The sequence below is a fragment of the Lithobates pipiens genome, unplaced genomic scaffold (assembly GCF_037356315.1).
Source record: "Lithobates pipiens isolate NorthernLeopardFrog02 unplaced genomic scaffold, aLitPip1_a1.2 Scaffold_10, whole genome shotgun sequence".
Classification (NCBI taxonomy): Eukaryota; Metazoa; Chordata; class Amphibia; order Anura; family Ranidae; genus Lithobates; species Lithobates pipiens.
Window position 1 is genome coordinate 54,806,332 of NW_027507686.1, and position 12,934 is coordinate 54,819,265.

The 12,934-nt window shown below is 44.0% G+C and overlaps 1 protein-coding gene across 4 annotated transcripts in view; it reads left to right on the plus strand.

Annotated features, from left to right (window-relative positions):
* The window catches only part of CBFB (core-binding factor subunit beta), a 66,656-nt gene that overhangs the window by 40,725 nt on the left and 12,997 nt on the right, over positions 1 to 12,934 (plus strand). For 2 of the 4 annotated variants that reach the window (XM_077455129.1, XM_077455122.1), the window contains exons 4-5: positions 2,956 to 3,072; positions 4,159 to 4,287. In XM_077455129.1, the coding sequence (XP_077311255.1) occupies positions 2,956 to 3,072; positions 4,159 to 4,284 (243 nt within the window). In that variant the 3' untranslated portion in view covers positions 4,285 to 4,287. The remainder of the gene's footprint in view (positions 1 to 2,955; positions 3,073 to 4,158; positions 4,288 to 12,934) is intronic. The other 2 variants (XM_077455133.1, XM_077455114.1) reach the window with 1 other exon arrangement.

Sequence of the window (12,934 nt, forward strand, 5' to 3'; positions counted from 1 at the left end):
GGGGAAAAGGACATCAAAATGTTTTTTCTTTCGCTTTGAATAGAGTAGGGAAGGATTAGAACCCTTGCCAGGGTTTATTGCTATCTGGGCCTCCATTAGGGTGATTCCCTCTATCTTTTTGTCCTGTTTGCCATTATCACTAAAAGTAAAAGAAAATGCCAAATTTTAGGTTGTCCTTAAAACAGGAATAGAGAGTAAATCTTCCAGTGGGGCCATTGGTTCCAGTGACTCCGGTGACAACCTGGGATTCCCCATTTTTAAGTGTTTTTCCTTTCACTTCCTGTTTTGTGCTATGGGACAGAAAGTGAAAGAAAATCTCCACAATGGTTCACATATGGCGAAAAAATTGATGCACTATATCCTACCCTTACAGTCAGAGCAGAATGGAAACTCCTCCTACAAGCTTTAGGCCCCTTTCACACTATCGCAACTTCAAAGTCACGCAATTTTTTTTCCCTGCGATTTCAAGTCGCTTCAAAGTCGGAACTAAAGTAGTGCAGGGACTACTTTGAAGTCGGCATGACTTGAAGTCGTACTAATATGAATGAAGTAGCTATTGCTTTGCTGTCCCAAGTCGTAGGACAAGTCGTACAAGTGTGAAAGAGGCCTTAACCAGACAGTCATAGAAGTCCCAAGACTGCTATATACGGCTGATGGGGGGGGGGGGGAGAGATATTTAGCAGTTTACATTTACTAAAACGATTGCATTTCCATGTTCTGTGTACTGTGGGAGACTAGATATAGTGAATGCAGGGTCCTGGGTTTAGTATCACTATAAGCTGGTCATGCACTTATCTAAATTCACCAGATCTGAATGCCTTAGAAAAATTTTGGGATGTGGTGGAACAGGAGATTTATAGCATGACAGCATGAACTGACATATTCGCAGAAATCGTGTGATGCACCTATGTTCGCTTGGACCAGATTCTCATAGGAATCCTTGGAATCCATGCCAGAAAGAATTGAGGTTGTTTTTAGAAGGCGGCCCTACACAATATTAGTATAGTCTTCATGATAAATGGCTTACTGAGTGGTGTGCTCTGCAAAAGTTCAGATGCTCACCCACCTAGTGGATCCTATTGTTGTCCCACTGAGATCATTTTGTCTTCTGCTACCACTTGGTTCTGTGCCGCTATGTTGCTTTTGATGTCATTGAGAGGCCCACTGGCTCTTCTGGGTTTGTAAATGAAGGCCTATGCCTCCTGAGAAGTGTGATTCACATATCCCAAGAGGCGCAGCGAGGCCTGTTCACATCATTCACCTAGGACTATTTGTGTATAGTAAGGGAGGGGGGTGAAGAGGAAGGAATTTTATTCAGAGGGTGAATAGATTAACAATTATTCCCAAGCTCCGTTGTAACCAACCAACTGAAAGCACTATTAAAACACATATTCAGAATGTTAGTGATTGTAAAGAAAATTGTATTTATTTAAAAAAACAAAAAACTGTCATACTCGCCTGCTCTGTGTAGTGATTTTGCACAGAGCAGCCCTGATCCTCCTCTTCTCAGGTCCCTTGTCGGTGCTCTGAGCCCCTCCCCCTTGCCAAGTGCCCCCATAGCAAGCCACTTGCTGTGGAGGCACATGTGTGTGCTTGCTCCCGAGCCGACTCTCTGCGTCCATAACACAGAGCGCGGCTCAGTCCCGCTCCCGTCTCACTGGCTGTGCTTGACAGCATGCTGCTGCTGTTGCATCTCAGCCAATCAGGAGGGAGAGACTCAGGAGAGCCTCGGGTCTGGTGCACATTGATGAATTGAGATTGAGCTTACGTAAGTATGAGGGGGGAGGTGCACACTAAAGAGTAGAATTCACGAAAGTAAAAGACCTTCAGCCTTTACAACCACTTTAAGCCTTAAAGAGGAAGTAAACCCTGATGAGTTTACTTCCTCTTTCATTCCCTGCAAAGGCAAAGCATAATGGACTACTATGCATCGCATAGTAGTCCATTATGTGTCACTTACTTGACACAGGAGCCAGCGAAGTCACCGCTGTCCCCTGTGGTCCGCTGCATTCATCTTCTTGGTGGGGTCTCTCAGCTCCGCCACTGTCATTCGGCGAAGCCGCGATGACGCCACTCCCGCGGATGCGCACGGGAGCCGACGCGCACGGGAGCTCCGTCATTGAGAATTCCACGCTCAGTGCGCCTGCGCGCCGCTGTCTACGGTGCATGCGCCGTAGACAATGGTGCCTTTTTTCAGGCAAATATCTCCTGAACCATATAGGTTTAGGAGATATTTCTTGGACCTACAGGTAAGCCTTAATCTAGGCTTACCTGTAGGTTAAAGTGGTTTGTAAGGGTTTACAACCACTTTAAATTGTATTTCTGTGCAGCCTACTGTATTTGTGATGTAGTCACCACGGCCAGAAAGAAGTCAGTCTCTGGGCCCGTATTGTGGCATCAACATAGTTTGGTCAAGATCAATCCCCCATCATGCTTATTTCACACGGACGTGTACGGGCTCTGCTTTACTCAGCAGGGGATCACTCCATCGATCCCCGCTGAGCAGGCAGATGACAGGTCTGTCTCTGCACACTTTGTGCAGGGACAGACCTGTCAAAGCGCCGCTCTCCTCCTACGGGGGATCGAATGAAGACATGTCACTGCTGACATCCGTCTCTCCATAGAGGTCTATGGAGCGTCCGTTCAGGTCCGCTGAAAAAACTGACAGGAGGACCTGAACAATCCATCCATTTGAAAGAGGCCTAAAGGAGCGGCAGCACTGTGATGAGTCATTATTCTATTCTCTAATACTGTCAGCACATATGCTCCGCCAAGCCTGATTGGCTCCAGTGTGCTGCCATAGGGGGATAACAAGACAAGTTCTGGTTCTTAGACTAGTTGCAACAAAATGTAGTATTTCTTTGTATAATGGATACATTAAAGCATCAATAGTTCTAAATATCTTCCTGGACTTCTTGGTGAAACAATTAAACACAATCCCTTCCTCTATTTTAGGTATACTTAAAGGCTCCAATGATCCTGAATGGTGTCTGTGTCATGTGGAAGGGATGGATTGATCTTCAGAGGTTGGATGGCATGGGATGCCTAGAATTTGATGAGGAACGAGCACAGGTTAGTAAAGATTTGTCTCTGGTCACTGCAGGTCAGACCTTTTTATATATCTCTTCATCAGTTCTGTGATTGATGGATGGTATTTTAAATGTTACTGCGCTATATTCTGAACTTGTCAGATATGAAATGGTCCTGTGCGGCCCCTAAATATGATGTGATCACTTCAATAAACGTTTGTATGCCACTTCCAAGATCCTTGGTGTACCAGTGATCTATATCTTAACTGTATATCTGCAGTACTAATGCCGCGTACACACGATCAGAATTTTGGCCAGCAAAAGACCGATGGGAGCTTTTCATCTGAAAATGCGACCGTGTGTACGCTCCATCGGAATTTAGCTCCATCGGAATTCCCACCAGCAAAAAATTGATAGCATGTTCTCAATTCTTCAGACGGAAAACCTTTCTATCGGAAATTACGATCATGTGTATGCAATTCTGATGCGCAAAAACTCACGCATGCTCAGATTCAACTACGAGATGGAAGCTATTGGCTAATGGGTATTGAACTTCCTTTTTCTAGTCCCATCGTGCAGGTTGTACATCACCGCGTTCTTGATGGTCAGAATTTGGTGTGACCGTGTGTATGCAAGACAGCTTGAGAGAAATTCCAGCGGGAAAACCATCAGATCTTTTTCTGACCAAAATTCCGATCGTGTGTACGCGGCATTGCAATCACTCTATCTTACACAGGGAGCGATAGATACAGATGATACGATTTGGAATCGGAAGCAAGCAGCCAATTCGTTGCTTTGGGGTTACCTGTGTTTTTTTTATGTCCACACTTGGGTTTATTTAAAGAGTAGTCACCAGGAGCAATCTGATTCCTTCATTTTAAGAGATTATATCTCATTGTATTTAGGATTGTTTGTTTTCTTTGTGTGTGGGTCTTTGCAGAACAGCATCAGTTTTACATATACCAGCATAATGGATTATGTTTAGCCACAAAGTGCACTGTCAGCATGCTGGGCCTGGAAGGCAACCAGCATTACTTAATATTATGTTTGGATAGAGGTCCTTTATAGAAACGCAGTTCCGATCTCTAAGTTTGGAAACCTGGCAGACTTGATTGTACTTGTCTTGCAGCAGGAAGATGCTCTGGCCCAGCAGGCGTTTGAGGAAGCTCGCAGGAGAACCCGAGAATTTGAGGACAGAGATCGCTCTCACCGGGAGGAAATGGAGGTGAGAGTTTTACGACCACGCTGCCCTTAAATGGTCAGTACCCCTGAGTAATAAGTATTACTTGTGTGCATGAGTTCCCAGTCTAGCAGGGAAGACCCTGTACATTAAAGACATAAATGTGGACAAAGAAAAATGTTATCGTGATAGTGAATCGTCACAACACCATCTATTGAACATTTTCAATTAGCCTTGCCAAACCCCTGCTCAATGCATACGTAGTTACATAGTTAGTCAGGTTGAAAAAAGTCCATCTAGTTCAACCAAAAAAAAAAATACAATATACACATTTCTTCACACACTATTGATCCAGAGGAAGGTGAAAACCTCAGCAAAGCATGCGCCAATTTGCTACAGCAGGGGAAAAAATTCCTTCCTGATCCCCCGAGAGGCAATCAAATTTTCCCTGGGTCAACTTTACCCATAAATGTTTATTGATGCAAAAATACAAGACAAAATATCAATGATGAATAAGAAATGTGTGATGGCCATGTGTATCACCAATATAATACTCCCCTGATGGGGAAGATCACAGTGAAATAGTTGGTCACAGACTGAGCCGCTTCATCAGGAAAACATCTGCAATTTAATTGGCACATGATCAAAAACAAAACATTTGATCATGTACAGGAGAGAACAATGTTTCAAGCAATATATGAATTTGAACAATACACAGCTGTAATATGGGGACAGATAGAGGACCCGAATTCCAGCATACACAAGGCATAGGGTGTCGCCAGTAGGGGGTCTGCTGCGTCGACTGGGGGGGGGAGATGAAATTCTAAAGGTTGGAATCTGTATGACCTAAGATGCATGGAATGGGTAAAGACAAAACAGAACATTGCATAGCTCAACTCGCCAACCAGTCTGCTGACCAACCAAATTGACTTGTCCAACAGTCTCTTAAAAACAGGGGTTTAGTTAGCATGCATTTGCAAACGCATACGACAGCTGCAAGGCCTATTCATGGAACCCTCTGTTACTTGCAGTCCTAACACTACTGAATTTATAAGTGTCTCCACAGTGGAAGCACATGCATTTAAATGGATGAGGGGCAGGTGGGCATGCGGGCAGCCCCCCCCCCCCCCCCAACCCCCCCCCAAGGAACAGGCCATGGGCTGGAGCATGTGAAGGAGGGAAAAAGGGTGGGGGTGTTGAAAAAATCCAGGGGGGTGGTGACAGTTGAACCAAGGTTGAATGAATAGATGAGGAGTGCCAATTAAATTTCAGATGTTTTCCTGATGAAGCGGCTCAGTCCATGAAACTAGTAGAAACACTGTCCATGACCAACTATCCCACTGTGATCTTCCCCATCAGGGGAGTATTATCTTGGTGATGCACATGGACCATCACCGATTTTCTTATTCATCATTGATATTTTGTCATGTATTGTGTATCGATGAGCTTTTGTATATCTTTTTACATGATTTGTTTCTATACCTGCGCTTACCTTTAGTGTATTGTACCGAGATAGTCCAATCGCCCCCTAGTTTTTTTTTTTTGTTGAGTACCTGGCTGGGGATCAGGCTCCCAACCTCTTTCTTTAAATATTTCTGGATGATGGTACAACTTTTTAATTTAATTTATTTATGAATACTGTTTGTAGAGGCCATTCAAAATCTTCTTTACCCGTAAATGTTAGCACCCGGTTATATTATGTACATTTAGAAAAAAAGAAGTATATGCCACATTTTCACAGCTCTTACTTTGAATACAAAATTGAGGTATTTATGCAATAAATGTTTACCCTTTCTGAGATCAAGTATAAGAAAAAATGTTTGCTTATAACATGCATGTAATTAAAAAAAAAAAAAAATTCCAAGGCATTAAACCTGATCAAAAAATGCCCACAAATGGTATGATTAGAGCGTTGTATTAGAATGATGAGTTTGTAATGTATGGATGTCATAACTGTTAACGAGGTTCCCTTTCCCACTGATGCAGCTCAGCAGTATCATTGGGTATCACTCAGGACTGGTAGGAGTATAGTCCTGGTCACATGAGCCCTTAACCAGGTGTAAGGAACTTCTGCTGTAGTCACTTGCATCACCAAAGGGTCCCATGTAATATTCAGTAAATATAACGCTACAGAAAATTGGCAGATACTGGAGACCTGCTACAGGAGACTGACTGAGGCTGCGCGCATGCTACAGGAGACTGACCGACTGAGGCTGCGCGCATGCTACAGGAGACTGACCGACTGAGGCTGCGCGCATGCTACAGGAGACTGTCGGAGTGCAGACATGCTACAGAAGATGGGCGGGGGGGGTGTGCAGGCAAGCTACAGGAGACGGTGTCACGAATGTCATGTCTACCTCAATGCAGGTGGTCAGACAATATAGCTGACTACTGTGGGCTTCACCTATAGCAGCCCCCTTTCCCTTAAGACAGGCATACCTACCTAAACTTGGTTGCACCCAGGACATATATACAATGCTATAGTGCCTGACCACCACATCGGGGCAGATGCAAACAGACTACTTGCAGTTTAGCAGACAGATAGCATGGTTCTAAGATGGTCCAGGTAATAAAGCAGGCTGAGTTCAGGGAATAGTCCAATATCCGATCCGGGTCATACACAGGGGAATCCAACAGCAAAGCAACGCAGACAAACGGGAGGCTTGATCAGGAACAATGCAGGTAACTGTCTCTATCACAAGCAAGGGATAAAGTGTTTGGTTTGCTTATATCAGGTGACTGATCAGATCAATCACCGTACAGGTGAACACAGACAGGGGAAAAGCAACAGCCGGGTGCTGAAATGAGGAACAGGGGCACTAAGTGATCATGACGGGATGGGCGGGGGGTGCAGGCAAGCTACAGGAGACAGTCAGGTGGTGCAGCCAAGCTACAGGAGATGGTCGGGGGGGGGGGGGGTGCAAGCTACAGGGGTTGCAGACATACTGCATATTTGTTTGGGGAAAGGTTGCACTAACATTGCAAAGCACTTACAATTCAGTACTCCCTGCAACTAATTGCTAAAGTGTGAAGGTTTCCCAACCAGAAGTACCAATCGGCCTCATGTGGCCCATTGGTGATGTCAGGGGTCACCACTGGAGTGCCCTATACCTTGTAAGCTCACCACCACTGCAATGGAGGACACAGTGGCAAGTAATGTTTTACAACTGCTGCAATGTCACTTGTCACTTTTAAAACAATTGGCTAAACCATCTTACCTGGCTCTTGATAGCCAAGTAGTGCGAAAAGCATGCTCAGCCTCATGGTTTTTCTTTCTTCACACAGATTGGTTCATATTTTTATTTATTTTTTCTGAGTCGTGTGCTCTCATTCAAGCCTTTTCTGACGCGTCAATCCTCTTCCACTCACAGCTTTTGCACCGTCAGCCACCCCTTTATGAATCTACCACAGGCCTGCATGCTGAGCTCCATTTCCTCACCACAATAACTTGTGATTTCAATTTGTAGGAAGGTGGATGGGAGCGCCCTCTGCTGTTCAAATGTTAACAGTTCATTTTGCTATTTCTTTCTTTAAGCAAGTCTTTTGCATCCTCCGCAGGTTAGGGTTTTATTTTATTTATTTTTTTAATATAGTTTTTGATCCAAATTTGATGTAGCTTTAACAGTCTTGTTTTTTGTAATCAAAAAGCAATGTACAATTGCAATAACTGACAGTTGCCACATAAAACAGATCCCCATAAGCCCAGTAATTGGCATGTTGATGAGCCTAAAAAATGTCCAGTGCCTCTCCATGCACTGAATTTTTCTACATATTTATTTATTAAAGTTTTACTAAACTCACAACAGTAAAATCAGTCTGTATATGTAGTAAAGTATGCTTGTTATACTCACTGTGGGGTTAAAGAGGAAGTAAACCCTGGTGGGTTTACTTCCTCTTTCATTCCCTGCAAAGGTAAAGCATAATGGACTACTATGCATCGCATAGTAGTCCATTATGTGTCACTTACCTGACACAGGAGCCAGCGAAGTCACCGCTGTCCCCTGTAGTCCGGAGCATCCATCTTCTCGGTGGGTCACGCTGCTCCGCCGCTGTCATTGGACGAAGCCGCGATGACGTCACTCCCACGCATGCGCACGGGAGCCGCCACTTGCGGCATATCGCCGCTGACAGCGGCACGCTCAGAGCGCCTGCGTGCTGCTGTCTACCGCGCATGCGCCGTAGACAGCGGTGCCTGTGTTTTGGCAAATATCTCCTAAACCGTGAAGGTTTAGGAGATATTTCTTGGACCTACAGGTGAACCTTAACCTAGGCTTACATGTAGGTCAAAGTGGTTTGTAAGGGTTTACAACCAATTTAAACCTGCATTGTGCAAAAAGGCTGTTTGATCCTACCTTCTCTGATCCTCCCCTTCTTTTACTTTCCCCAATCCATCGGCTGATACGACAGAGCTTTTGGAGTCGCTCTGCACATGCTTAGTTTGGTGTGTGTTGCTAGAGAGTTTTTTTTTTTTTCTTGGGAGGGTGCATGTGATCGACACGATCAAGACAGAGGGTCAGGGGTCCTGTAGCCTCATAGAACAGTCAGAGAAGAATAAACCAAACGCTAATAGAAGTTACAAGATTGCTATATACTGCTAATGAGAAAAGCTATTTAGCAGTTTAGATTTACTTAAATAATTGCAGTTCCATGTTCTGTGTACTGTGGGAGACCAGCTATAATGAATGAAGTCTCCTGGGTTTAGTAGTACTTTAACCTCTTCCTGCCCGCTATATAGACAAATGATGGTGGGCAGGATTTCCCCTCATTCTGGGGCAACGTCCAGTCTCATCTCGTGGTGAACGCAGGTGCACCATGTCCCCGGGACATGTCTCAACCCCAATCTCGGTAAGGAGCTGAAGACAGAGTGTGAGTTGAGGAAAGCTGATTGACGGCATCTCCTCACAGGGGAGACCTATACAGATAATCAGACAACTGATCATCAGTGCCCTGATCATCTGTGCAGCCACAATAGTGCCCAGCAATGCTGCCCATCAGTGCTGCATATTACTGCCACCTCATCGGTGCCATCTCTTCAGTACCCATAAGTGACATTTCTGAGAGAAACTAAGGAAAAACTGTTAAAAACCCAGCAGTGATTAAATACCACCAAAAGAAAGCTCTATTTGTGGGGAAAAAAACTATATATAGGTACAGTGTTGCATGACCGACTTGCAATTGTCATTCAAAGTGTGACAGCGATGAAAGCTGAAAATTGGCCTGATTAGGAAGGGGGGAAAAGTGATTGTAAAGGTTTGTTTGTTTTTTTTTTTTGTTTGTTTTTTTAACCACTTGCCTACTGGGCACTTAAACACCCCTCCTGCCCAGACCAATTTTCAGCTTTCGGTGCTCTCACACTTTGAATGACAATTACCCAGTCATGCAACACTGTACCCAAATACATTTTTTGTCCTTTTTTCCCACAAATAGAGCTTTCTTTTGGTGATATTTGATCACCTCCTGGGTTTTTTATTTTTTGCGCTATAAATGAAAAAATGACGAAAGTTTGGAAAAAAAAACAAGTTTTTCTTTGTTTCTGTGATAAAAATGTTGCAAAATATTAATTTTTCTTCATAAATTTTGGCCACAATTTATACTGCTACATATCTTTGGTAAAAATAACCCAATTTAGTGGATATTATTTGGTCTTTGTGAAAGTTAGAGAGTCTACAAGCTGTGGTGCGAATCATAAAAAATTGATCACATCTGATGTACTGGTGGCCGATCTCATTTGTTGTGACCAGAACAAGCCAGGAAAGTACAAATGCCCCCCAAATGACCCCTTTTTGAAAGTGGACATTCCAAGTTATTTAGTAAGAGGAATGGTGAGCTTTTTGATGTCATTTTTTCCCACAATTCTTTGCAAAATGAAGATTTTTTTTATTTTAATTTTTTCCACAAAATTGTCATTGTAATAGGTTATTTCTCTCACGTGGCATGTGTATACCACAAATAATGCCCCAAAATTAATTCTGCTACTCCTGAGTATTACGATACCACATATGTGGGACTTTTCCACAGCCTGGCCACATAGAGAGGCCCAACATGCAGGGAGCGCCATCATGTGTTCTAGGAGCATAAATTACACATCTAACTTCTTGACTACCTATTACACTTTTGAAGGCCCTGGAGCACCAGGACAATGACATGTGACACCGACATGGCACTGATACGTGGCACTGATGACAGATGCCACTAATACGTGGCACTGATGATACGTGACACTGATAACAGATGGCACGTGACACTGACAGGTGGCACTGATGACAGATGGCACTAATATGTGGCACTGATGACATGTGACACTGATATGGCACTGATGACAGATAGCACTATGTGGCACTGATGGCACTTATACGTGGCACTGGGGACAGATGGCACTGATGACAGGTGGCAGTGGGGGCAGATGGCACTGACAGATGGCAGTGGGGACAGATGGGCACTTTATTTTCTTTTTTTTTTTTTTTTTTTTTTTTTTTTTACACTAACCGCTGCATCTCTGCAGCGGTTCATCTCTCCCTCCTCACACGCTGTCTGTATGAGGAGGGAAAGCCTGCGATGAGAGATGATCTCATATGTTTACATATGAGATCATCGCTCATTGGGCACACTGATCACGCTGTAAACGGCCACTGTGATTGGCGATCTGTGACTGACTGTGTCCGGGGGACACGGCCAGCACAGAACTTCTCCGATGCGCGCCCGCGGCGGCATGCAGAGGGGTAGTTAAAGGGAGGACGTCCAGGGACGGCCTCCCGGCAGATCACGTCCGCGCTGCAGCCGTCTTTTGGCTATAGCGTGGGCGCAAAGTGGTTAAACAAACATGTTGTTATGCTTACCTGCTCTGTGCAACGGCATTTCGGGCTCCCCCTTTTTTCGGGTGCCCCCACAGAGAGCTGCTTTCCCTGGGGACACTCGTGCGGGCGCGCTCATGAGTCCCGCTCTTGCATCCATTGACACAGACAGCAGGACTCGGCCCAGCACTCGTGTCGCTGGATTTGATTGACGGCAACGGGAGCCAATGGTTCCTGCTGCTATCAATATCTATCCAATGAGGACAGAGACATTGGCTGGAGTCGCTAGGCTCGTGCACATCACTGTAAGTGGCCTCAGGTAAGAAAAAGGGGGACTCTCGGGCAGCTGCAGCACAGGTTTTTCACCTTAATGCATAGAACCTGGAGACTATACAACCCCTTTTAAGCATGAAATAAAAGTATTTGTAAAATCTGGGCTCATCAGCTGATAACACTGTTATGTATATATTGTCACAATCTCCAATACAGTCATTAATGTATTAGTGCACAAATTGCATAACTACCTTAATGTGTATGGTCACCTTTATCAAGCTGCACACCATTTTTTACTAAAGGGGTTTTTCACTTTAACGGAAAATTGATGTTCTGCCCATAGACAGTGTCATTATTCATGCATACACAAGCTAACTACTATGTGGGATCTGCAGAGTGCAGCAGAATACTTTATAGACATGAAACAATTAAGGGGCAGGAAGGAGGAGATGAGCTCCCGCTTATTGGAGTAAGTGCTGTGGTTAGCACTGTGGGCTTGCAGATCTGGGATTCTGGGTTTAGTATGTATGGTATTAGAATGTTCTTCCACAGCTTTAATTATGAAAGTGGCAGGGCAATTACTCTGCTGCTGTTATAAAGGGTGGGCACACATGACCCTCATACTAAATATTCTAGGGTTGTTAAAAATGTGCAGTGCCCACCTTCCCAAGGGTTAACTACCTATTAAGTTTAGGAATGAATAAATATTCATTGCTTTGGTGCTCTTTTTCTCCAACACTTTTACAAAGAATTTACAAAGATTTCCGTTTACAACAGAAGAAATAACATGCGCCCCCCCCTTAAAAGGTTCCAGAAAATTATAGACACAGTATGCATAGTGTAGTAATTGGTCCACCATGCTGCATTTGGTACATACAACATTCAAGAGGCTTTGAAACTCTCAGCACTACCAGTTATGCTCTGAAGGGGTACAGCACAGTTACCCAATGCAGCTTCTCAGATTAATACAGTGGGGTTTTGTTTACTAAAGCTGGACAGTGCAAAATATGGTACATTTCTGTATAGAAAACCAATAAGCGTCCAGATTTTATTGCCAAAGCCTAATTGAACAAGCTGAGGCTAGAATATAAACAGAAAAAAAACAAGGATGAATATGGACTGTAGCCACCAGTAGACCCAAATGAAAACGAGCACTCAATATAGTAAAAATAGAATTTTATTATATAATCATGTTAAAATCATTATAGAAAAACAAACAGAAAAAGTGTTCCAATGTATATACATAGTATTGTCCCGAATGATTGTGTCCTAGTCAAACACGAATGAACCTGAAGATATGCCCATAGATATGATGGACTCTGTAGTAGGTCTATGAAGGAGGTCCTACATATCGGGGCCCCACAGGGATGGCAACATGCAAAGGTGAGGGATCAAGAACCAGAGGGGGTTGTCTATCATGACATCAGAATACTGAGAAGTGTAGGCATATGCTGTCCATGATATCCAGGTACCATGAGGGTTGGAGAAGTTTACCTCCAAAGGTCAGGGATACACACCCGGGCAGCATTTAATACGTGAACTCTCTGTGACTTTTTGTAACGGCATAGAGGTACCTGGTTGAGCTGTAAGAGGTAAATTAATGGGGCTTTGAAAGATCAGTCTGTAAACTAGATAGCCTTTTGGATCAAACAGATGCTGGC